Source organism: Aquarana catesbeiana, linkage group LG04, assembly GCF_042186555.1.
Source record: "Aquarana catesbeiana isolate 2022-GZ linkage group LG04, ASM4218655v1, whole genome shotgun sequence".
Classification (NCBI taxonomy): Eukaryota; Metazoa; Chordata; class Amphibia; order Anura; family Ranidae; genus Aquarana; species Aquarana catesbeiana.
In genome coordinates, this window is record NC_133327.1 from 94,737,412 (window position 1) to 94,763,165 (window position 25,754).

General features: G+C 41.7%; 1 protein-coding gene across 6 annotated transcripts in view; it reads right to left on the reverse strand.

The window, feature by feature from the left end:
- Window positions 1-2,084: 2,084 nt before the first annotated feature.
- HPCAL1 (hippocalcin like 1) overlaps window positions 2,085-25,754 on the reverse strand; it is a 410,671-nt gene continuing 387,001 nt past the window's right edge. For all 6 annotated transcript variants that reach the window (XM_073625395.1, XM_073625394.1, XM_073625391.1 and 3 more), the window contains 2 exons: window positions 25,471-25,576; window positions 2,085-2,763 (listed from right to left, as the gene is read on the reverse strand). In XM_073625395.1, coding sequence (XP_073481496.1) covers window positions 2,666-2,763; window positions 25,471-25,576 — 204 coding nt within the window. In that variant the 3' untranslated portion in view covers window positions 2,085-2,665. The remainder of the gene's footprint in view (window positions 2,764-25,470; window positions 25,577-25,754) is intronic.

Sequence of the window (25,754 nt, forward strand, 5' to 3'; positions counted from 1 at the left end):
GTCATCCCAAACGTCTTCCATTTAAGGATTATGGAGGCCACTGTGCTCTTAGGAACCTTAAGTGCAGCAGAAATTTTTTTGTAACCTTGGCTAGATCTGTGCCTTGCCACAATTCTGTCTGAGCTCTTCAGGCAGTTCCTCTGACCTCATGATTCTCATTTGCTCTGACATGCACTGTGAGCTGTAAGGTCTTATATAGACAGGTGTGTGGCTTTCCTAATCAAGTCCAATCAGTATAACCAAACCCAGCTGGACTCAAATGAAGGTGTAGAACCATCTCAAGGATGATCAGAAGAAATGGACAACACCTGAGTTAAATATATGAGTGTCACAGTAAGGCTCGGTTCACACATGGGCGGCACGACTTGCAGGTCGCCTCAGCGAGGCGACCTGCAAACGACTGCCGGGGCGACTTGCGAGACGACTTCTGCATAGAAGTCTATGCAAGTCGCCCCAAGTCGCCCCCAAAGTAATACAGGAACCTTTTTCTAAGTCGGAGCGACTTGCGTCGCTCCGATTAGAACGGTTCCATAGCACAGAACGGGAGGCGACTTGTCAGGCGACTAGGTCGCCTGACAAGTCGCCCCAGTGTGAACCGAGCCTAAAAGGTCTGAATACTTAGGACCACGTAATATTTCAGTTTTTCTTTTTTAATAAATCTGCAAAAATGTCAACAATTCTGTGTTTTTCTGTCAATATGGGGTGCTGTGTGTACATTAAAGAGGAAAAAAAATGAACTTCAGCCCGGGTTCACACCTATGCGAATTAGATGTGCGTTTCCCCGCATCTAATTCGCATAGCAGGAGAATGTGACTGGCTCCCTATGGAGCCGGTTCACATATCTCCGGGGCGACTGCGGAGCGCACTGCACAAAAAATGTGCGATCTGCAGCCCGTTATAGTGTGAACCCGGGCTAAATGGTTTAGCAAATGGCTGCAATATAACAGAGTGAAAAATTTAAGGGCGTCTGCATACTTTCCGTCCCCACTGTGAGTGTATATGTGTATATATATATATATATATATATATATATATATATATATATATATATATATATATATATATATAATTTTTTATTTTAAGCAGAGGCCCTAGAGAATAAATTGGTGGGTTTTGCAAATTTTTTATGTCACGTGGTATTTGTGCAGCGGCTTTTCACAACACAATTTTTTGAATTTTAATGCAGAAACAAACAATACATAACCCAATTTTTGTAAAATATAAAAGAGGACGTTACCCCGAGAAAATAGATACCAAACATGCCACACCTTAAAATTGGGCACGCCTATGCAATGGCGACAACCTACGTAAATTTAACTATCTTATGGGCTTTTTAAAAGCCTTTACAGGTTACCACTTTAAATTTACAGAGGAGGTCTAGGGCTTGAATTACTGCCCATGATCCGACGTTCACGGTGACACCTCACATGTGTGGGACGATCGATTGTTGCATGCATGCGGGACCGTCATAAGCATGGGAGGAATTGGAACATTTTTATTTTTTAATTAAGCAGATCTGATAAACCTATTCCTCTAGTAACTGAGCTTAAGGCTGTGAACCATCTAGGCGTCCCAGATCGTGGGCAGAATCGCTGCGATTCTGCTAGCAATCCTGAATCAAGGCAAAACATGGGATGCCCTTGCAATCCCTGTCCCTTCCAATGGCATCCTGATCGCAGTGCGATTTATGCCTGCGATTGTCACCTGACCACAAATCGCGATAAAATCGTGCAAACAAAATTGTGGGACGCTTGTTGCCCAAAAGAAGTTTGTGATAGGAGCCTATGAGAGGTGGAGCTGCGATTTCCATTACCCTGTAATTAGAGGATAGTTTTCTCCACAGCGGCTGTGGCTACAAAGGTCAATGAGGGCTTGTATTAAAGCTTATTTACTTCTTGTTAACACTTTGTAAATACCTTATTGCCCATTACATGGGCACTGGTACACTTTAAGCATGACTGTTGTGCCACTTGCCCCTGCTGGAACCTTCATAATCTTGGTGGGAAGATCCCTGCTGGGGTCTCATACCATTTCAAATCTGGTGGGTGAGGAAAACCACCATTCCATTCAAATCAAGCAATTCATTTTGAGTTGACCCTTTAATTAACCTATATACTGTGATATATTATAATTAGGTGTGTGCCTGTACATACATACATAAGCAGGATAATAACACGTTAATTACAGAATTTCAAGCAATAAGGATTGAAGAAAATAAAAGAAAGAAAAAAATAATATATATTCTCTTGTGCTTTCAATGCATTCATTGTAATGTCCTTATCTTCTTTCCGGCTTTTGTTGCAAAGTGAAACAGCTATCTATTTTATCTTAGTATAACCAAGTTCAGCATAGTGTCATGACATCACTGTCAGAACAATCCCACGTGTGTAAAATCCAGGCGGCGACTGTGCATCAATCTTATATGTTCCCGTCTCCACATGTAAACATACCTGACATCAGATGCAACATAGGAAAGGAATGTCGTGTGTACTGGTAAATGGAATGGGGAGCAAGGCTGTTTTCTCTCTAATACATAGAAAACAATCTGGCAGGGGATGGATATCCGCTAACAGTAGAGGAATGACTGAGAAGGCATTCACTTGCAAGCAAAGCTTGATTGACAAGCCAGTGTTTGGTTGCGGCTGTCCGTATGGATGGAGCGTAATTAGAACTGGCTTGTGCTGCTTGGGTCACATTGTAACAATCGCACTATTGAGGGATCGCTCTTGGCACCTTTAATAAATTCTTCAAGCGAAAGTTTACCTAGAAGAAAGAGAAGACAAGACACAGTCACACAAATTGAAACTGAAAACTACGACTTATATACTATGCGGTTTTCAACCAAAGGGACATGGACTGATAGATATATATATATATATATATATAAGTGGATTTAAAACATCTACACACCACTGTTAAAATGTCAGGTTTCTGTGATGTAAAAAAAAAAAAAAAAAAAAAGATAAATCATTTCAGAACTTTTTCCACCTTTAATGTGACCTATAAACTGTACAATTTATTTGAAAAACAAACAAATATTTTTTTTTGGGGGGGTAAAAAAAACTAAAATAATGTGGTTGCATAAGTGTGCACACCCTCTTATAACTGGGGATGTAGCTGTGTTCAGAATTAAGCAATCACATTCAGCCCTGGTTCACATTGGAGCGAATTGGCATGCGATTTGACAAATCTAATCCAAATTGGCAGCAATTGCTGGCAATGGCATTTGCGGCACCGCACTGGTTCCCAAAAGTAGTTTCTGTACTACTTTTGGCGACTTCGGAGGGTGCGATTTTCATTGACATCTGTGCAGCAACCCGCACAGATGTCTCTAAAATCGTCCCCGAAGTCGGGACTGACATGCGCAAATTAAGTTCAGCTGAACTCGCACAATTTCATTCCCGCTGTCAGCGTGAACCTGGGCTAAAACACACCTGCCATCATTTAAAGTGCCTCTGATTAACCCCAAATAAAGTTCAGCTGTTCCAGTAGGTCTTTCCTGACTTTTTCTTAGTTTCATCCTACATCAAAAGCCAAGGTCCGCAGAGAGCTTCCAAAGCATCAGAAGGATCTCAATGTTAAAAGGCATCAGTCAGGAGAAGGGTACAAAAAAATTTCCAGGACATTAGCTATACCATGGAATACAGTGAAGACAGTCATCATCAAATGGAGAAAATATGGCACAACAGTGACAATACAAAGAATTGAACATCCCTCCAAAATTGAAGAAAAGACAAGAAGAAAACTGGTCAGGGAGGCTGCCAAGAGGCCTACAGCAACATTAAAGGAGCTGCAGGAATATCTGGAAAGTACTGGCTGTGTGGTACATGTGACAATCTCCCGTCTTCTTCACAGGTCTGGGCTATGGGGTAGAGCGACAAGACAAAAACCTTTTCTTACCATGAAAAACATCCAAGCCCAGCTAAATTTTGCAAAAAGACATCTGAAGTCTCCCAAAAGCATGCGGGAAAAATGTGTTACGGTCTGATGAAACCAAGGCTGAACTTTTTGGCCATAATTCCAAAAGACATATTTAGCACAAAAACAACACTGCACATGACCAAAAGAACATCATATCCACAGTGAAGCATGGTGGTGGCAGCATCATGTTTTGGGGCGTTTTTTCTTCAGCTGGAACAGGGGCCTTAGTCAAGGTAGAGGGACTTATGAACAGTTACAAATACCAGTCAATATTGGCACAAAACCTTCAGGCTTCTGCTAGAAAGCTAAACATGAAGAGGAACTTCATCTTTCAGCATGACAACGACCCTAAGCATAAATCCAAATCAACAAAAGGAAAATACTTCAGCTAGATCTTCACAAGTATAAATAGAGAATTAAATTGAGGCTATAATGAACTTGGATTGTACCATACAAAAGCTTGGGATACACAAGGTAAATATAAAAGTTAAATTCTATTACAACATATAAAAATATACCTATTATTAAAAAAGGTATGTAGTTCTATAGATTTACAGATGAGGTGACACTGGAAGAGTTGTCACAACCAATTGACCATATACCATCTGTGAATTAATGCTCAACGTGTTTCCCGGAAAAGGTCACCCCTTCTTCAGGAGATTTTTAGATATACAGAGTTATAGAGCAGATATCAGTATTATACTACAAATAAAAAAAAAAATACATTAATCATAACATCAATAAACATTTGTAGTCATAGAAAACTAATACAGCATGTATGGTGGTATCCTATTTACACTGCCTTACTAAGGGCAAAATCATGTGCATGAGTCCAATGAGAAGATTCTCCCCGGCAGGTGTGGGAACCCCCACAAACAGGGTCCATGGTCTGATGGAGAAAATTAGTAAAGATCACAAATGGAGTTCAAAAGTGTGCTGCTGATAGAGCGACTGTGGATTCAATTTGAGGGTATACAGTATCTCATAAAAGTGAGTACACCCCTCACATTTTTGTACATATATATTATATGTTATATATATATATATATAAAAAATATATATATAAAAACATAATTTCATGTGACAACACTGAAGAAATGACACTTTGCTACAATATAAAGTAGTGAGTGTTCAGCTTGCATAACAGTGTAAATTTCCTGTTCCCCAAAATAACTCAGCACACAGCCATTAATGTCTAAACCGCTGGCAAAAAAAGTGAGTACACCCCTAAGTGAAAATGTCCAAATTGGGCCCAGTTAGCCATTTTCCGCTCCCCGGTGTCATGTGACTCTTTAGTGTTACAAGGTCTCAGGTGTGAATAGGGAGCAGGTGTGTTAAATTTGGTATTATCACTTGCCATCTCTCATACTGGTCACTGGACATTCAAAGTGTCAATATTTTGTGTGGCCACCATTATTTTCCAGCACTGCCTTAACCCTCTTGGTCATGGAATTCACCAGAGCTTCACAGGTTGCCACTGGTGTCCTGTTCCACTCCTCCATGACGACATCACGGAGCTGGTGGATGTTAGAGACCTTGTGCTCCTCCACCTTACATTTTTAGGATGTCCCACAGATGCTCAATAGGGTCTAGGTCTGGAGATATGCTTGGCCAGTCTATCACCTTTACCCTCAGATTCATTAACAAGGCAGTGGTTGTCTTGGAGGTGTGTTTGGGGTCGTTATATTGGAATACTGCCCTGCGGCCCAGTCTCCAAAGGGAGGGGATCATCCTCTGCTTCAGTATGTCACAGTACAAGTTGGCATTCATGGTTCCCTCAAACTCTAGCTCTCCAGTGCCGGTAGCACTCATGCAGCCCCAGACCATGACACTCCCACCACCATGCTTGACTGTAGGCAAGACACACTTATCTTTGTACTCCTCCCCTTGTTGCTGCCAAACACACTTGACACCATTCTGAACCAAATAAGTTTATCTTGGTCTCATCAGACTACAGGACATAGTTCCAGTAATCCATGTCCTTAGTCTGCCTGTCTTCAGCAAACTGTTTGCACCTTCTTGTGCATCATCTTTAGAAGAGACTTCCCTCTGGGGCAACAGCAATGCAGACCAATTTCATGCAGTGTGCGGCGTATGGTCTGAGCACTGACAGGCTGACCCCCCACCCCTTCAATCTCTGCAGCAATGCTGGCAGCACTCATACGTCCATTTCCCAAAGACAACCTCTGGATGTGACGCTCAGCACGTGCACTCAACTTCTTTGGTCGACTATGGTGAGGCCTGTTCTGAGTGGAACCTGTCCTGTTAAATCGCTGCAAGGTCTTGGCCACCGTGCTACAGCTCAGTTTCAGGGTCTTGGCAATCTTCTTTTAGCCTAGGCCAGTGATGGCGAACCTTGGCACCCCAGATGTTTTGGAACTACATTTCCCATGATTCTCAACTACACTGCAGAGTGCATGAGCATCATGGGAAATGTAGTTCCAAAACATCTGGGGTGCCAAGGTTCGCCATCACTGGCCTAGGCCATCTTTATGTAGAGCAACAATTCTTTTTTTCAGATCCTCAGAGAGTTCTTTGCCATAAGGTGTCATGTTGAACTTCCAGTGGCCAGTATGAGAGAGAGCGATAACACCCAATTTAACACACCTGTTCCCCATTCACACCTGAGACCTTTTATGGCCAGCGGTTTAGACATTAATGGCTGTGTGTTGAGTTATTTTGAGGGGACAGCAAATTTACACTGTTATACAAGCTGTACACTCACTACTATATTGTAGCAAAGTGTCATTTCTTCAGTGTTGTCACAGGAAAAGATATAATACAATATTTACAAAAACTGTGAGGGGTGTACTCACTTTTGTGAGATACTGTATATTCTATCAAAAATATTTCACACACGCACCGTAACAGTACAGGCATTGATCTGAAGCAGATCCTTTCAATATTTAAACTGGAAAAACGTTTAAAAGGTTTTTATATAAAACAGCCGAAGCACACTGCAAAATGCACAGATGGTATATGGTCAAATGGTTATGACAACTCTCCCAGTGTCACCTCATCTGTGAATCTATAGAGCTACATACCTTTTTTAATGAGATGTATATTTTTATATGTTGTAATAAAATTTAACTCTTATACTTACCTTGTATATCTCAAGCTTTTGTACAGTACTATCAAAGTCCATTATAGCCTCAATTTAATTCTCTATTTGTGAGTTGTACAGTTTATAGATCAGATTAAAAGGTGGAAAAAGTTCTGAAATGATTTATCTTTGTCTCATTTTTTTTACATAACAGAAACCTAAAATTTTACCAGGGGTGTGTAGACTTTTAATATCCACTGTATATATATACACACACACACACACACACATATATATATATATATATATATATATACATACATATACATACACACACACATAGTATACTATATATAAGGGTTTGACAAATTTGCTTTGAATATAGGAGCCAGCCAAAAAAGGTAGGAACAACAACAAACAAAGCTTTATTTTCAATGACAACGCATAAAGACAACTAGAACCAAACATCATGGGCATTTAACTTATGCAAACAATTAATATATTCGGATGCGATACACCAGATGTTTTATGCAATGTGTGTCAGTTTTTTTCCCAGAGTCACTTTTCTGTTCAGAGTATAAAATGGCAAAACAAAATAAAAGCTATAAATGACTTGTACTTACCCTGCCGGTCCCATGAGGTAGGCAATTATAAGGAATTTATGGCTTTTATTTAATTTAAAGTTTTACTAAACCTACAACAGTAAAATCAGTCTGTATATGCTGTAAAACATGCTTGTTATATTCACTGTGGAACCTAAGGGGTTAATCCTCTGCATTGTGTAAAAAGACTGTCTGATCCTGTCTTCTCTGATCCTCCCCTTCTTTTACTGTCCCCAATCCATCTGCTAATAGAACAGAGCCTTGGAGGCACTTTGCATATGCTCAGTTTGGTGTGTATTGCTAGAGGGTTTTTTTTTTCTTTTGGGACAGTGCATGTGATCAACACAGGGCCAATCAGCACTGTCCAGACAGAGGGTCAGGGGTCCTGCAACCTCATAGGACAGTCATAGCAGAATGAAAACTCCTCCCACAAGCGTTAAACAGTGCTCAGCCGACACTGATAGAAATCACAAGATATGATAAAGGATATGATATATACTACTGATGAGAAAAGGTATTTATCAGTTTAAGGCTTGCAGGCTTCTGGGTTTAGTAACACTTTAATTTATTTAAAAATCAGACAGCTGTCTCATTCAGTTACAATGCTACTGAATGAGACACATTTCTCATTTGGTAATTTCAAGGAATGCATGTCCCTTTAAAACTCTCAAAGTGTGAAGATTTTATACTTGAAGTTGTCGGGGCTAAAATGTGTAGTATGTGTGTGTGTGTTGTAATCACATGTAACATGATGTGTGAGCTAAACTCTGCTCACCTCCCTGCTTGTCTTCAGCACCGCACGCAGGGACTAGCAGGGAGGAGACAAGGCGATTCATGATGTGCACGGATTGGCTAATGCCGAAGGAAAGGGGAGTGTTGTGGGAGAACCTTTCCGCACAGCAGCAGATCTACATGAGGAAGGGGCGGAGAATGCACGGAGGTGACGGTATGTGAAGAAGAAAAGGGTAAGCAGCAGAGCCAAATTTTTAATCAATTATGTTTATCGGGAAGCTCATGACGTATGTAACACGAAATGCATAGAGGTTGCACATCCGCTTCCTACTGAAGCTGTTTGGTGCTTTGTAATCCCTGTGCTTTAATGCATGCCGCGGCTTGGCGGAACGGCGTGCACATCTATCCAAAGCTGTACATGTTGGTGCTAACTCATAGTACATTTAAATGTAAGTGTGCATTGTTTTACTTACAAGCTCTTATCCATTTGCCATAAACCCTTTGCACTATGATCCTTTTTATGTTTCTCCCGAGCCTATTTGTTTGATTATTGCCAAAGACAGAGATATCGGTTCCACTCATATTGCTGGTTGAAAGAAACACAATATTGCTACAAAGCTTTTTTTCTTTAAAGCTCTGGTGAGTTTGCACGATTTGTGGTGGAGCCCCATCAGAAGGATATAAATAGTTTTTTCCCTTCTTTGAATCATGGCGTTTATTTGGATTATATTTATTTTTACACACATAGATATTTTTTGGATTGATGGTTTAATTTTGTTTTTGTAGGTCTCTCATGAATTTATCACTTATGTTGAATGATGAAGGTTTAAATATACGAGTTCGCGCCATAACCTCTCTCTTAAATCACTTCACTTATTTAGAGTGGTCTAACCACTTTTAAAGGGGCAGCTCCACTCATTACCATTTACACAAACAAAAGTTTTTGATGCCATCACTTATCACCTTATATACAGTCACATAAATTATTAATGTATCTTAAACAGAAAACTATCTTTAGATAGATTTTTTTACTCCAAAAGCTTTTTATTAAAATAAATTTGATAAAAATCAAAAAAATCAGATTTAAATAAAATAAAAAAAAAAAATCGATTTTTATCCACCCTGCATAAATACAAATATTTATTTTTTGGTTCAAAGGTGAGGGCTCCTTTTCAGTCATGGGATTGGGGCTGCTGCCTAGACAGCCCTTTCTAATCCCCTACACTAAAGCTGGTGTTTCTGTCGAAGAGCCAACTCATCAAAATCTGCAATTATGTCACTTCTGGTCTCTCTCCAGTAACAGTAATCGCAGATTATGATGACGTGCCTCTTTTCACAGAACACAAGCCAGCGTTACACTACAGTAGGCAATGGAGTTGGCTGTTTTGATACAACGGCTAAGCAGGAAAAAGTTGTCGCCTCCTTGGAGATGGCCATCTTGGTGGTTACTAGCGAGTGGACTAACGATATCAACTCATTATATTGTCTACTGTAGTGTATACAGTGGCTGTGTTCTGTGTAAACAGGCACGTCATCAAAATCTGCAATTACTGTTGCTGGAGAGAAACTGGAAGTGACGTAATTGTAGATTTTGATGAGTTGGCGCTTTTGACAAAACACTGGCCATTGACTGTTCAAATCTCGGCCGGTTCAGGAGGGACTGGCCGAGATTTTAACCATTTATGGCAGGCTGACTGTACCAAAGTCAATCCATCAACAGACTTGGGTACAACCAGCATGTTGAATTTTTTTATGCGATTATTGCCAGCGGCTATAGCTGCTAGCAATAATCCCTATGTGTTCTCCCCCCATTTCCGTTGGGAGAACACAATAGCTCTGTGGTAATGATTCCCCCCACCAACACTGACCCAAGCGATTTTCTTTCCTGCAACCTGTGGCTGCAGAAAAGAAAATTGCACCACCTATGGTTGGCTTTACCTCGGTCTTGCTTTACTTAATTTTTTAGATAAACTAGTGATAGGAAGAGATGGGTACAATACTGTGGGGACAGCATAAAACAGAAAATTATTATTTATTTAGCGTTTTTTTTTTTTTTTTACATATTGGAGTCTCCTTTTATATTTTGTTTACCCAAGATTCAGACATTTTTCAGTTTTGATTCATGTGGCAAAATGTGTGAATCTTGGATGAAAACCTTTAAAAACAGACCCTGTTATGTCAGTGAAAGGATTCACAAAAGAACAGTCCTATTACAGCTGTCATTCAGCCAGTACCTTTTTCTTTAATATATTATGTCAAGAGCTGCAGCGTCGGGTCCTTGCCAGAATGACATGTCATTATCTTACAAATAATAGGCCATTTCTATGGAAACATGCTTATGAAAAACCAAAGAAAATAAATGGCAAAAAATATAATTACAGGAAGCCACTTCTGCTGTAGAGGTTTGTAATTGCAACTCTAATTTCTCTAGTAAAGTAACTGGAACGTCGCTTGCAGCGTTCCTGGAACATGACTAACAAGCCTCTTTGGAGCTGCCTTTTAAAAAGCAACACGGAGCTGAAGGGCAGCTGATGTTCAATGTGGCTGATTTCATAGGCACTAAATGTACTGAATGAGTAATGTCTAGAACTAAGCAAAATATACATTGCAAATCACCCGTACTTAGCTCCAATATGTTTAAATGACTGGGAAACTGCCACTGTTGTCAGAAAAGGCAAGAACGGAAGGAGGTCTCTGTTCTTCTTTATACTGGGAATTATAACCACAAACTCCTGTAGCACTGGAGGTCTGTTAGAATGTAAAGCTTTATGCTACAATTGATATTTGGTATAAGTTAATTTGGGCTCTTCTTTCTTTTATCAAGGTAGTTGTTGAACAGAATGTGTTTTATACATAAATTAATTTTATATACAGCGGGTAAAATAAGTATTGATCACATCACATTTTTCTAGGCAAATGTATTTCTAAAGGTGCTGTTGAGTGGGATTTTCACCACATGTCGGAAACAACCCATGCAATCCATACATACAAAGAAGTCAAAACAAATCAGTTCAGAAATTAAGTTATGTGTAATAAAATGGAATGATACAGGGAAAAAGTATTGAACACGCTAACAGAAATTTATTTAACCACATCAAAACTCTGCATTTTTTTTTCTTTTCACCATTTTTATTATATTTTATCAATAGAATAAAAAAAGTAATAGACATTGTTAGCCATAAGATGGTACAAGTCATACAAAGTCAAACTTGTGAATACAGGAGTAAAGGAATAAGTGTACTTGGGCACATCTGTGAGTCCCACATGCTAAGTACAAGGCATCCGATGCCATCCCATTTCCTCCAGACACCCCATTGGGCACAGACTGTGTCATGGGGGAGGATAGCATCATCGGCCCCACACTCATATGGCACCCATAACTGGTAAAGCAGGGTGATATATAGTAAATAGTTGGTATATCTAACTAATTGAACTTAGAGAGTGTCTAAGGACTCGTCTGCTAACCTGTAATGGGGAAAGTGTTGAGGCCAGATTAAAGAGGAAGGATAAAGAGAGAAGTGTTAGTGTGAAAGGAATATGGACAGGAAAAATAATTAAGCATTCACGGGTATACTCAATCATTTAGTGAACATTGGGGTGCGTATTTGTATAGAAAAAAAAAAAGGTGGGTGTTCACTTCTGGTTCTGTCTGGTTTAGAGAGTGATAGGAGTTGCTTCCTATGGATGGTATAGGTCAATGTGAATTGTTGCTCCAGTTAATTCATTTTTTTACTTCTGGGGTGGACTAACCAAGGGGACCAGTGTCTGTGGAACTTATCACCTGTCAGGTGAGATTTGGAAAAAAGATATTCCATGTGGCAGTGCTCGTTAATAGTGGTAATGAGAAATGTGGTAGTTGGTGGAAGTGGGTTTTTCCCAGGCACAGGCTAGAACTGCGTACGCTGCAATTAGAATATGCTAGATAATAGGAATGTTGGCTGTAGGCCAAGGCTGAGGGTCCAGACCAAAGAGAGCCATTTGTGGAGTTAGTTGTCAGGAAGTGTTAGCTGTGCTGGCGATTAATGCAGATTCTTTTTTCCAGAAAGGTACTATGATAGGACAGTCCCACCATACGTGAAAGATGTCACCGATTGCATCGCAATTCCTCCAGCATTTTGGAGAGTGGGATGGAAAAATGGATGCCAGTCTATCAGGTGTGTAATACCATTTGTAGTAAATTTTCATGAGGGTTTCCCAATGAGATACATTTTTGGAAAAGATAGACGGGAGTCGGAGGGTTCGGTACCACACTTCTAAAGGGAAGGAGGTCTGAAATTTTGATTCCCAGTAGACCATACTGGCAGGTTTGCATGTGGTTGCAGACCGAGAGAAGAGGTTGTAGATGTGGGAGATTCCCTTGGTTTTGTTGGTTGGGTGGATGTAGTAGGAAAGCAGAATATGTGGGAGAAGGAACATTTTGGTGAGGGCTATACATCCAGCCCATGATGCTTTAATTGTTGACATAGCTGAGGTTATGGTTTGTAGTTTCTGATGAAGGGAGGATAGGTTAGAGCGGAGAAGCATGGAGGCGGGAGATAAAAGTTGGATGCCCAGGTATGTCATTGAGGAGCTGGAGGCCCAGGAGAAAGGGGACATTTTGGAAACCTCCATTTTGGTTGAGGGTGGCAGTGAGATGCCCATTATAGATGACTTAGAATGGTTTAGTTTGTACATTGAAATCATACTAAAATCATCAAGTACCTGATATAGGATGGGAAGTGAGTTCAGTGGGTCGGTAAGTGCAATAATAATGTCATCTGCGTAGAGACCTATTTTGTAGGGGGTGTCCCCAACTAGAATCCCAGAGATGAGGGGATTTGATCGGATGGTTTCAGCTAGGGGCTTAATCACGAAGGCAAAGATCAGGTGTGAGAGAGGACATCCCTGTCGGGTACCATTGGTGATTGAGAATGAGTCAGAGGATGCCTGAGGTCCATACCTTAGCACTGAATGATAAATAGAGACCTAAGATGGCCTGTAAAAATTTGCCCTCTATACCAAATTTCCTCAGGACTTCTTCTAGCTAGCCCCAGTGGACTCTGTCAAATGCCTTCTCTCCGTCAAGATAGATCAGCGTTTGGTGATGTTTAGCCCAGTGAATGAGGTCCACAAAGCGGCGGGTGCCATCAGAGGCCTGACGCTGGGAGATAAATCCCACCTGATCTGGGTGTATGAGGTGGGGCATGTGTTGTGATAGACGTGTGGCTAGTTATTTGGCATACACTTTGAGGTCAGTATTAAGGAGCGAAATGGGGTGAAAGTTGGCTGGGTCATAAAGGGACATTATGGATGGTGGTGATGATGGCTTCTAATGATTCGGCTGGAATGTCTCCAGTAGCTAGAAATCTATTAAGGGAGTTACAGAGGTGTGAGACTAATTGCTCACAATACGTTTTATTGTATTCATTCCCAAAGCCATCAGGTCCTGGGGCTTTGTGTAATGAGAGTGTGTCTTAATAGCGCTCTGGACTTCTTGTATCGAGAAGGGTTGAGCTAATGCTGTTACCTGTGTAGGGGTTAGGGAGGGGAGACTTAATTTATAAAGGAAGCTTTGAATATTTACACAGGTGGGTTGTGACTCAGTAGGGGAGCATTTTAGGTTGTACAGGTTGGAATAGAAGGAACCAAAACAATTGGCTATATCTTTGGGGTTAATAAGCTTTTGACCTTTAGAGTCTATGAGAAAAGGGATTTTGGACTGTGCTGCTTTACATTTGTATTGCTGCGCCATAATTTTCCCCTGTCTTATTTCCCTGGGAGTACCGGGTGAGTCTTAATTTTCGCATATAAAAGTCATGCCCTCTCTGAAGGTATGAGCTCAGATCAGACCTGAGTTTGCGTGGTTTATCGTGGGTGGCCTCTGTGGGGGGTTTGCTTGTTACGCATTTCTAGGGTCCTTATGTTGTCTAGGAAAGTGTTAAGGGTTGCATTGCGTTTTTTCTTCTCCTGGGCTCCCTGTTTCAGTAGTGGCCCTCGTATGACAGACTTGTGGGCATTCCAAAGCGTAGTGGAATTAGAGACAGAACCTTCGTTGAGGGTAAAAAAAAGTCCCCAATCACAATTTCGACCTGCTCCCTATTGTCCTTGGCACTGATCAGGGAAGATGTGGTGGAGGGTGTCAGGGTGAGTGTAATAGATATAGGGGCATGGTCAGACCATGATATCACCCCAATGGAGGAAGTGGAAATGAATTGTAGTAGTATTTTGGAGGTCAGGAACAGGTCGATCCTGGAATAGGTTCTCTGGGAGTTGGAGTAGAAGGTGAAATCTTTCTCCGTGCCATGTTGACATCTCCAGGGGTCATAAAACTTTTCCAATAGTACCAAAGAAGATAGGGCAGTGGATCTTCTTCTCTTTGGAGTGGAAGTATCAAGTGAGTGGTCAATTACTTTATTAAAGTCGCCACATAAAATAATTTGGTCTCTGGGATAATGTTGAATTTTTTGTATGATAGTTTCGTAGAAAGATTTTTGGTGGGTGTTTGGGGCATTAATAATTATCAGAGGTTTGTTGTTGAAGCAAGCTGATAGTATTAGGAACCTGCCAGAAGAAGATAAAGTGAGGGATACGGAAGAACGTATCGCTATCATTACTCCTCTCACTTTATTGGTTTGGGAGTGGATTATATGCAGGAATAATCTGTGGGTACAGCGTGGTTGACTGAGGAAAAGTGTGTCTCTTGAATACACAGTATATCAGTGTGTTGGGAAATCGCTTGCCACCATAACAAGGATCGTTTGAATGGGCTATTTAAACCTTTGACATTAAGGGAGGTGATTTTGAGTGACATGTGTAGTGATTTGGGTAGATGTCAAGGTGGCAATAGAGAATGGATTGGTCCTATGAAGGTACAAACAGTGTATCACATAACTTTCTAGAATCAGAAGTGTGTTTACAGTTTGATTGCGTAAGTAGAGAGTGAGAAAAATGACTTCTACACAGTGATCAAGACTGATGTAGAGGCTACTTAATTTATGGAACAGTTCTGTTACAAACATAAAAAGAGAATATTATGGTAACCTGAGAGAATGCTGTGTGCTTTGCACACTATAGCATTAGGGCGAGGAGAGTCAACCAATGGGGAAACAGCTCCTCCACAAATTTAATGCAGATGATATCCAGCTGGGCTTAGGGATGACCCTAGTTGGTTGTCCCTATGTGGTCTAGTAGCTAGGATTTATCCCTTGCTACTCATTTGTTGGAGATCTTGGAAGATCTCTTGTTCATGTGAGTTGTTGGTGGTGGATTAGGGACCATACCCCAGTTATGCAGCTGTTTAATCCCACCTTTAGGTGTCAAGATAGCGACTTGCTTACGATGGTAAGTGACAAGGAGTTTGGTAGGGAATCCGCACTTGTATGTAATTTTATGCTCCATAAGAATTGAGGTGACTGGTGCAAATGCTTTGCGTGCCTGCGAAGTAGCTGCAGAGATGTCGTTATAGAGTTTAATTTTGGAGAACGGCTTAGGGATATTGCGCATAGATATTGCTGCTCTCATGATTTGCTCTTTAGAGTGGAAAAAATGGATTCGGGCCAGAATATCCCTAGGCAGGGATTCAGGCAGGTGCTGTGGTTTATGAATCCTATGGGCTCTGTCAATGAGGTCGTCCTGCAATATTAATGTCGGTAGAATTTTGAGGAATAATTGGTGTAGATATGGAACTATCTCAGCAGGCATTATTGCTTCTGGTACTTCTCTAATTTTAATGTTGTTCTGCCTGGAGCAGTCCTCCAAGTCGGCCATTTTTAAATGCAGTTGGTGGATAGCCTCAGTGTTCATCCTGTATATCCACAATGGTGTTATGGGCTATGGTAGCTGCTGCTCAATGTGGTCAGTACAGTCCTCTAGGTTATCCACTCTATCCAGTAGATGATTAATGGAGGATCTGTATTCTTTTTGCATGTCCGCTTGTAGTGAGATTAGCATCGCTTTTAATGTATGTTCTGAGGCAGGGTTATCTGTGGTTGTATATGCTGCTAGCGACGTGGTGGGTATGACAGCTGCCATGGTACGAAAATATAAACAAAGAAATAATTTCTCCTGCACTTGTGAAGGCGTTGCTAGTATAGAGTGGTAGTACTTTCAAAGAGAGGGAATTAAAAGATGATCATGCGTGTCCCGCTGCCTAAGCTGACCAGGGGTGGTCCGAAGAGAGTCAGGTGAAGGAAAGAGGTGGAAGGTGTATGATCTGACGCTTTGATCAAATTTATATAGTTCATGTATATACAGAAACAAATAAATGCATATAAAAAGTAGCTATGTATTCAAAAAACAGGGTTACAAAAATACACATTAAAATTTTAGAAATTGGACATGCCCATGCAAGGGAAAGTGCTAAAATGTGGCTGACACGTTTCGAGGGGTTCCCTCTTCATCAGAGCCTTGAAGAACAACAGGAGAGGTCTGTACAATATGGTGGACCAACATAAAAGTGTAGCTAGTTGGGAGGCATATCACATGGTAAGTCATCGATTCTCCTTAGCTTTAAAGCTGTCCACATCCCATCGCTCTATGTATCGTTGAGAAATGTGGTTCATATATTTTTTATGTACATATATAGATATAGAGGGATTCCATATATGTCTGTCAGTTGTACCTGCATCCGAGTGTGTAAAGATGTTGCAGCCTGCATGCATCAATTCAAGAACAGGAGGTAGTTGCTTCAGTGTGGGTTCTATATGTCTCTTATCAGAGAGTTGCCTTGTGCTGTCCAAAGGATGGCAGCTATCTCCAACTGTGTGAGGTTGTCTCACACAGTTGGAGACAGCTACAATCCTTTGGACAGCACAAGGCAAATCTCTTGTAAGAGGCATATAGAACCCACACTGAAGCAACTGCCTCCTGGTCTTGAATTGATGCATGCAGGCTGCAACATCTTTACACACTCGGATGCAGGTGCAACTGACAGACATAAATGGAATCCCTCTATATCTATCTATCTATATATATATATATATATATATATATATATATATATATATATATATATATATAGATACATACAGTGGGGCAAAAAAGTATTTAGTCAGCCACCAATTGTGCAAGTTCCCCCACTTAAAAAGATGAGAGAGGCCTGTAATTGTCATCATAGGTATACCTCAACTATGAGAGACAAAATGTGGAAACAAATCCAGACAATCACATTGTCTGATTTTTGAAAGAATTTATTTGCAAATTATGGTGGAAAATAAGTATTTGGTCGCCTACAAACAAGCAAGATTTCTGGCTCTCACAGACCTGTATCTTCTTCTTTAAGAGGCCCCTCTGTCCTCCACTCATTACCTGTATTAATGGCACCTGTTTGAACTTGTTATCAGTATAAAAGACACCTGTCCACAACCTCAAACAGTCACACTCCAAACTCCACTATTGTGAAGACCAAAGAGCTGTCGAAGGACACCAGAAACAAAATTGTAGACCTGCACCAGGCTGGGAAGATTGAAATTGCAATAAGCAAGCAGCTTAGTGTGAAGAAGTCAACTGTGGGAGCAATAATTAGAAAATGGAAGACATACAAGACCACTGATAATCTCCCTTGATCTGGGGCTCCATGCAAGATCTCACCCCGTGGGGTCAAAATGATCACAAGAACGGTGAGCAAAAATCCCAGAACCACACGGGGGGACCTAGCAAATGACCTGCAGAGAGCTGGGACCAACATAACAAAGGCTACCATCAGTAACACACTATGCTGCCAGGAACTGAGATCCTGCAGTGCCAGACGTGTCCCCCTGCTTAAGCCAGTACATGTCCAGGCCCATCTGAGGTTTGCTAGAGAGCATTTGGATGAGCCAGAAGAGGATTGGGAGAATGTCATATGGTCATATGAAACTAAAGTAGAACTGTTTGGTAGAAACACAACTCGTCGTGGAGAGGAGAGAATGCTGAATTGCAATCAAAGAACACCTTACCTACTGTGAAGCATGGGGGTGGCAACATCATGCTTTGGGGCTGTTTCTCTGCAAAGGGAACAGGACAACTGATCCGTGTACATGAAAGAATGAATGGGGCCATGTATCGTGAGATTTTGAGTGCAAACCTCCTCTCATCAGCAAGGGCATTGAAGATGAAACGTGGCTGGGTCTTTTAGCATGACAATGATCCCAAACACACCGCCCGGGCAACAAAGAAGTAGCTTCGTAGGAAACATTTCAAGGTCCTGGAGTGGCTTAGCCAGTCTCCAGATCTCAACCCCATAGAAAACCTTTGGAGGGAGTGCCCAGCGACAGCCCCAAACATCACTGCTCTAGAGGAGATCTGCATGGAGGAATGGGCCAACATACCAGCAACAGTGTGTGACAACCTTGTGAAGACTTACAGAAAATGTTTGACCTCTGTCATTGCCAACAAAGTATTGAGATGAACTTTTGATATTGACCAAATACTTATTTTCCACCATAATTTGCAAATAAATTATTTCAAAAATCAGACAGACAATGTGATTGTCTGGATTTGTTTCCACATTTTGTCTCTCGTAGTTTAGGTATACCTATGATGACAATTACAGGCCTCGCTCATCTTTTTAAAGTGGGAGAACCTGCACAATTGGTGGCTGACTAAATACATTTTTGCCCCACTGTGTATATATATATATATATATATATATATATATATATATATATATATATATATATATATATATATATCTATATACGAACCACATTTCTCCACGATACATAGAGCGCAGGGATGTGGACAGCTTTAAAGCTAAGGAGAATCTATCACTTACCATGTGATATGCCTCCCAACTAGCCACTCTTTTATGTTGGTCCACCATATTGTACAGACTTCTCCTGTTGTTCTTCAAGGCTCTGACGAAGAGGGAACCCCTTGAAACGCGTCACCCACATTTTAGCACTTGCCCTTGCATGGGCATGTCCAATTTCTAAAATTTTAATGTGCATTTTTTGTAATCCTGTTTTCTGAATATGTAGCTACTTTTTATATGCATTTATTTGTTTCTGTATATAAATAAACTATATCAATTTGATCAAAGTGTCAGATCACGCGCCTTCCACCCCTTTCCTTCACCTAGCTGCCATGGTACTACAGAGCTCAGCACCATGCTGCCTCTTCACAGGGGGGGCTTTGTGGGAGAGTGAGCTGGGGAGTTTGCAGACCTCTTACCTCTGTCTGCAGGGGAGGAAGCTGGGTGAGGTTGCTGCTTGTCTGTCTCCTCCATGTCCGAGACAGGGTGTTCGTTTTGTGCAGGCATAGAGTGTGTTGTCCGCGGTGAGGGAGCTCCGTCCGGCCGACGCCATCTTGGGCCGGTGGCTTAGAGACCCTCATGTAGAAGTCAAGTAGTTTCTGTGATCTTTTTGAGCTGGATCTTCCGCGGGTCATACTCTTGGGGATGCGGGGTGTTAGCTGCCCCTCTGTGGGGGATGAGGAGCTTGGATGGGTCGCTGGATGATGCCGAGTAGCTCTGTGGAGGAGCAGAGCTCCATGTTTAGGTGGCCATTCTCGTGTGCGGCCAAGCCACGCCCCCAATACTCTGCACTTTTACCCCCTTCCTGCCCAGACCAATTTTCAGCTTTCAGCACTGTCACACTTTGAATGACAATTGCGCAGTCATGCTACACTTACCTATAAGAAATTTTTATCATATTTTTCCCACAAATAGAGCTTTCTTTTGGTGGTATTTGAACACCGCTGCGTCTTATTTTTTTGCTAAGCAAATGCTCTGAAATTTTTGAAAAAAAAAAAAAGTTTTTCTTCATTTCGGTTAGTAAATTTTGTAAATAAGTACATTTTCTCCTTCACTGACTGGCACTGATGAGAAGGCATGAATATGCAGCACTGATAGGCAACACTGATGGGCAGCACCAATAGCACTGATAGGCAGCACTGATGAGGAGGCAATGACGGACATTAATGATAGGCACTGATTGGCATCTTTTAGCATTTTTTATGTGCTCTGATTGGCATATGATGGGCACTGACAGGCATTTTCTATTTACACTGATTGGCATCTGTTATGGGGGCTGCGCTAATAATCAATGCGCTGATTATAAGTGCAAACCCCTGTCAGGAGAGCCGCTGATTGGATCTCCTCGCCCCTTCTCAGTGCGAACTGAGGAAAGCTGATTATCGTCACTTCCTGGTGACGATGATTGGTCACCGCTGATCAAGTGGTAAAGAGCCTACGTCATAGGCTCTTTACCGAGATCGGAGATCGCCGTGCGCCCACGTTGGGGGGTGCACGAGTGGGCTTATCCTGCTGGACGTCATATGATGCACAGTAGTCAGGATAACTGATCCCCTGCTTGGTCATCATTCTTCTATATGCTGGGTGGGATGTGGTTAATACTTGTTGGTGATGACAACTTCAGGACGCCTCCTGTATGGAGAAACTTGTCGCATGCATTGTTCGGGTGTGATTTTGGCCTACTCTTCCACACAGTCTTCAAATCTTTTGAGGGTTTCGTGGGCCTCTTTTATGAACTCTGCTCTTTAATTCTTTCCATAGAATTTCTACTGGATTCAAGTCAGGTGATTGGCTGGGCCATTCTAGCAGCTTTATTTTCTTTATTTGAAAGCAATTGAGAGTTTCCTTGGCTTTGTGTTTGGGATCATTGTATTGCTGAAATGTTCACCTTCGTTCCATCTTCACCATCCTTGTAGATGGCAGCAGATTTTTATCAAGAATGTCTTGGTACATTTTTCCATTCATCCATTCTTCAATGACATTAAAGTGGTTGTAAACCACTTTAACCTACAGGTAAGCCTAGATTAAGGCTTACCTGTAGGTGCAAGAAATATCTCCCAAACCTAAATGGTTTAGGAGATATTTGCAGATATAGCGGCACCGATGTCTACGGCGCGTGCTGTCTCTAACGGCGATCATGCCGTTAGGGGCAGCACCAGCACGCATGTGCAGGAGTGATGTCATTGCGGCTCCGGACAGTCACATCGTTGGAGCCGCGATACCCAGAGGTCACTCCGGGATAGATTGCGGCGTCGGAAGAGGCGAACAAGGGCCAATGCGGGGGCTTCGATCTCAGGTAAGAAATTCATAATGAACTAGTATGCTATGCATACTAGTTCATTATGCCTTTGTCTTGCAGGGTGTTTTTTTTTTTCAGACGCTTTACTTCCGCTTTAAGTTTGCTAGTATCGTATGCTGAAAAACAGCCCCACACCTTTTTGTTCGGCACCTCCAAACTTTACTGTTGGTATGGGGGTGTTTTTGGGGTGAAGTGCAGTACCATTTGACCTCCAAACATGGTGTGTATTATAGCATCCAAAGAGTTCAATTTTGGTCTCATTTGACCAGACTATATTCCCCAGTATTTCAGTAATTCACAGGCTTGTCTAAATGTTGTGCAGCAAACATTAAAAGAGCTTCAACATGCTTTTTCTTCAGCAATGGAGTCTTACGTGTTGAGCGTGTATACTTGCTGTGATCCTGTGACTTGCACTGACGGGGGGGGGGGGGGGGGCAGGTTGGGGGCAGAATTGCTTTCTAATTACTGATAGTTTCAGCTGGTGTCTTGGCTATCCATGCCTTTTTGCACATACCTTTATGTGTTCAATACGGTTTCCCTGTGTTATTCCATTTTATTAAACATAACTTAATTTCTGAACTTATTTGCTTTGGTTTCTGTATGTATGGATTGCATGGGTTGTTACCGACGTGTGGTGAAAATTTCATGTCAATAGCACCTTTAGAAATATATTTACCTAGAAAAATGGTGACGTGTTCAATACTTATTTTACCCGTTGTATATTGTGACAGAGCTAGACCATGTCACCATGAAAATGGAGGAGAATATGACACAAGATTCGCATTAAGGGTTAATGCAAGGTTCAGACTATCGCTTCTGAGAGGAGAAAGCTGTGTTTTTGGTTTTCTCAGAATTCTGTGGTTCTGGATCGGAACTTTACATAGTTACATAGTAGGTGAGGTTGAAAAAAGACACAAGTCCATCAAGTCCAACCTATGTGTGTGATTATGTGTCAGTATTACATTACATATCCCTGTATGTTGCGGTCATTCAGGTGATTATCTAATAGTTTCTTGAAGCTATCAATGCTCCCCGCTGAGACCACCGCCTGTGGAAGGGAATTCCACATCCTTGCCGCTCTTACAGTAAAGAACCCTCTACGTAGTTTAAGGTTAAACCTCTTTTCTTCTAATTGTAATGAGTGGCCACGAGTCTTATTAAACTCTCTTCTGAGAAAAAGTTTTATCCCTATTGTGGGGTCACCAGTACAGTATTTGTAAATTGAAATCATATCCCCTCTCAAGCGTCTCTTCTCCAGAGAGAATAAGTTCAGCGCTCGCAACCTTTCCTCATAACTAAGATCCTCCAGACCCTTTATTAGCTTTGTTGCCCTTCTTTGTACTCGCTCCATTTCCAGTACATCCCTCCTGAGGTCTGGTGCCCAGAACTGGACAGCATACTCCAGGTGCGGCCGGACCAGAGTCTTGTAGAGCGGGAGAATTATCGTTTTATCTCTGGAGTTGATCCCCCTTTTAATGCATGCCAATATTCTGTTTGCTTTATTAGCAGCAGCTTGGCATTGCATGCCATTGCTGAGCCTATCATCTACTAGGACCCCCAGGTCCTTTTCCATCCTAGATTCCCCCAGAGGTTCTCCCCCCAGTGTATAGATTGCATTCATATTTTTGCCACCCAAATGCATTATTTTACATTTTTCTACATTGAACCTCATTTGCCATGTAGTCGCCCACCCCATTAATTTAAACTTTCCTGTTTCAGATTATACCAGATGCCTGCATCCTGTCTGAGTACACAGGTCATTATATACTCAAGTCTGAGAATAGCTCAGAGCTCCCAGTTTGGAGACTGCTCCCCAGTGTGGGAGACAGAAAGTCTCGCCCAGGGGTCAGAGGTGCCCCAGCCAGCAGACAGGAGGTCTCATTAAAGGAGTCAGGTGGGCTTCTAGCTGGGTGTTATGAGAACCCCTATCCAGAAGCCAGTATTTGGCCATGCAGCAGGGAGCTGTGACTAAAGGCTAAGAGAGCTAAGTGGACCAGCAAAGCTGGGCAATACAGTCAGAGGGACTGGCAAGAAGAGCAGCGGTGCTGCCAACAAGGGAGACAGTTGGCTTGGTATTTTCGTTTGATTGTTCATACTAATGTGGAGGAACCCTCACATTGGCAACTGATATCCAAGTGAACTTTCTGTTTTATTTAATAAAAGTGGGCTGCCATGCCATAAAATACAGTTTTAACTGGGGTAAATCATTGAAAAAGTACCTGCCACATGAGTATAATATCCTCAATACCACAATATACATAAATGGACAACTTTTCATCGACTCCAGATACTCTCAGTATGATTTATACCCTATAATGCTCCAAACCCCAGCGCCCAACCTGTGGCCCTAATGGTATTTTCTGTGTTGCCCTCAGGCTCCTGAAGACACTAATGTGTTTCCCTTTTGCCCTGTTATAGCTGCGATATCTAGCAGTCTCATATAACACATCCCCATTCTCAGCCCATCGCTTGTATAATGTCTGAAATCTCTGACAAGCTCTCGTATCATGTCGGCAGTCTCAGACCATCGCTTGTATCATGTCGGCAGTCTCTGACAAGCTCTTGTATCATGTCGGCAGTCTCTGACAAGCTCTTGTATCATGTCGGCAGTCTCTGACAAGCTCTTGTATCATGTCGGCAGTCTCTGACAAGCTCTTGTATCATGTCGGCAGTCTCTGACAAGCTCTTGTATCATGTCGGCAGTCTCTGACCATCTCCTGTATCACATCCATTGTCTCAGACTAGCTCTTGTAGCTCATCTGCAGTCTCTGATCATTGTCTGCATCATGTTCAGTGTCTTTGACCAGTTTTTTCTCTTATATAATGCACAAAGTTTTTGACTATATCCCATTGTGCGAATGCTGTCTCTGATACTGAATATTCACTAAATTTTATGTGTGGCCCTTTGGTAATGTCAATGGCTGCACTTAAGGCCCACCATATTAATGACTCAGATCCTGCAAATCAGCGTAGGTGTACGTTGGCTCTTTTAAGAGCTGTAGCCCACTGCACGACGGAAGAGCCGATGCGTGTGGCCGGTGGCCGCGATGTCAGTAGGCCACCTGCGATCGCTCCACAGAGAGCCAGAACGGGAATCTGTCAATGAGCAAAGAGAGACTGTTCCTAGGGAACAGCGATCTCTCTCCTCCTCCAGTCAGTCCACCCCCCCGTTAGAAACACCTTCCAGGAGACACATTTAACCCCTTGATCACCACTAGTGTTAACCCCTTCCCTGCCAGTGTCCTTTATACGGTAATCAGTGCATTTTTATAGCACTGATTGCTGTATGTCAGTGGTCCCAAAAAATGTCAAAAATGTCAAAAATGTCCGAATTGTACGCCGCAATGCCGCAGTCCCCAAAAACAAAAAAAAAAAAGCGCTGATCTCCGGCATTACTAGTAAAAAAAAAATTAATATATCCCCTATTTTGTAGACACTATAACTTTTGCGCAAAAGAATCAATATACGCTTTTTTTTTTTTTACCAAAAACGTGGTAACGTTTTGTTTTTTTTGGGATATTTAGCGCTTCTTGTCAGAACTGAGTGCGGACATCATTGCGGCTCCGGGACACTCACAGCACCGGAGCCTGCGATCCCAGAAGAAAGGGTGGGAGAAGATGTCAGCCCTCTCAGCGGTGACCGGCGCCGCTGAGAGGGCTTCATCCTAAGGCGAGTGTTTCATAATTTGCTAGTATGCAATGCATACTAGCACATTATGCCTTTCTTTATCTTGCAGGGGTTTTTCTTCAGTGGTTTACAAATGCTTTAACTGCCCTCTCCTCCACAGTGTATACTTATATTCCTTTTACTTTCCTTCTGATCCATTCAGCTGCTGAAACCATGAAAAGGAGAGAAGCTGATGAAATATACAATACACAAGAACGAGGTTATAAAAGAGTGAGTTGGGACAATACTACTACCAAGAAGGAACGTCTACCACCCTGCAGCTGAGGAACAACAACCTTCAGCTCCCATTGTCGATGTATATACTGCAGACCTGAGGAAAGAAAGTTTGTCACCTTGCTTAGAACAACCAGATACTTCCATTTTGTAGACCTGCACTACAGAAATGTCAGTAGAAATCTGGAATCATTGCCTACATTCTTTTGGAAAAAGCCCTGCAATTTTGGTTAGAATTGAGAACAGGATGTGCACATCATACCATCATTATTTGTGTCCATCTGCTTAAAAATTTTGTCTGTTCTCTTTTCTGGTGTAGATTCGTCTTCTGGCATTTTCATCACGGATGACACCATCTTGTATATTGCCTTTAGGAGGAAACAAAATATTTGTATAAAATTAAAAAGGTTGCTCCATTCGTACCTGCTACAAAATTATTTTCTTTAAAGAATGTATTTTATGGTGTTCAGAAGTTTGCAGAAAGGATTTGAGTATAGATTTGGCACTTCTATGACAGCCTTACTTTTAATGTGAAGCACGTTCTAA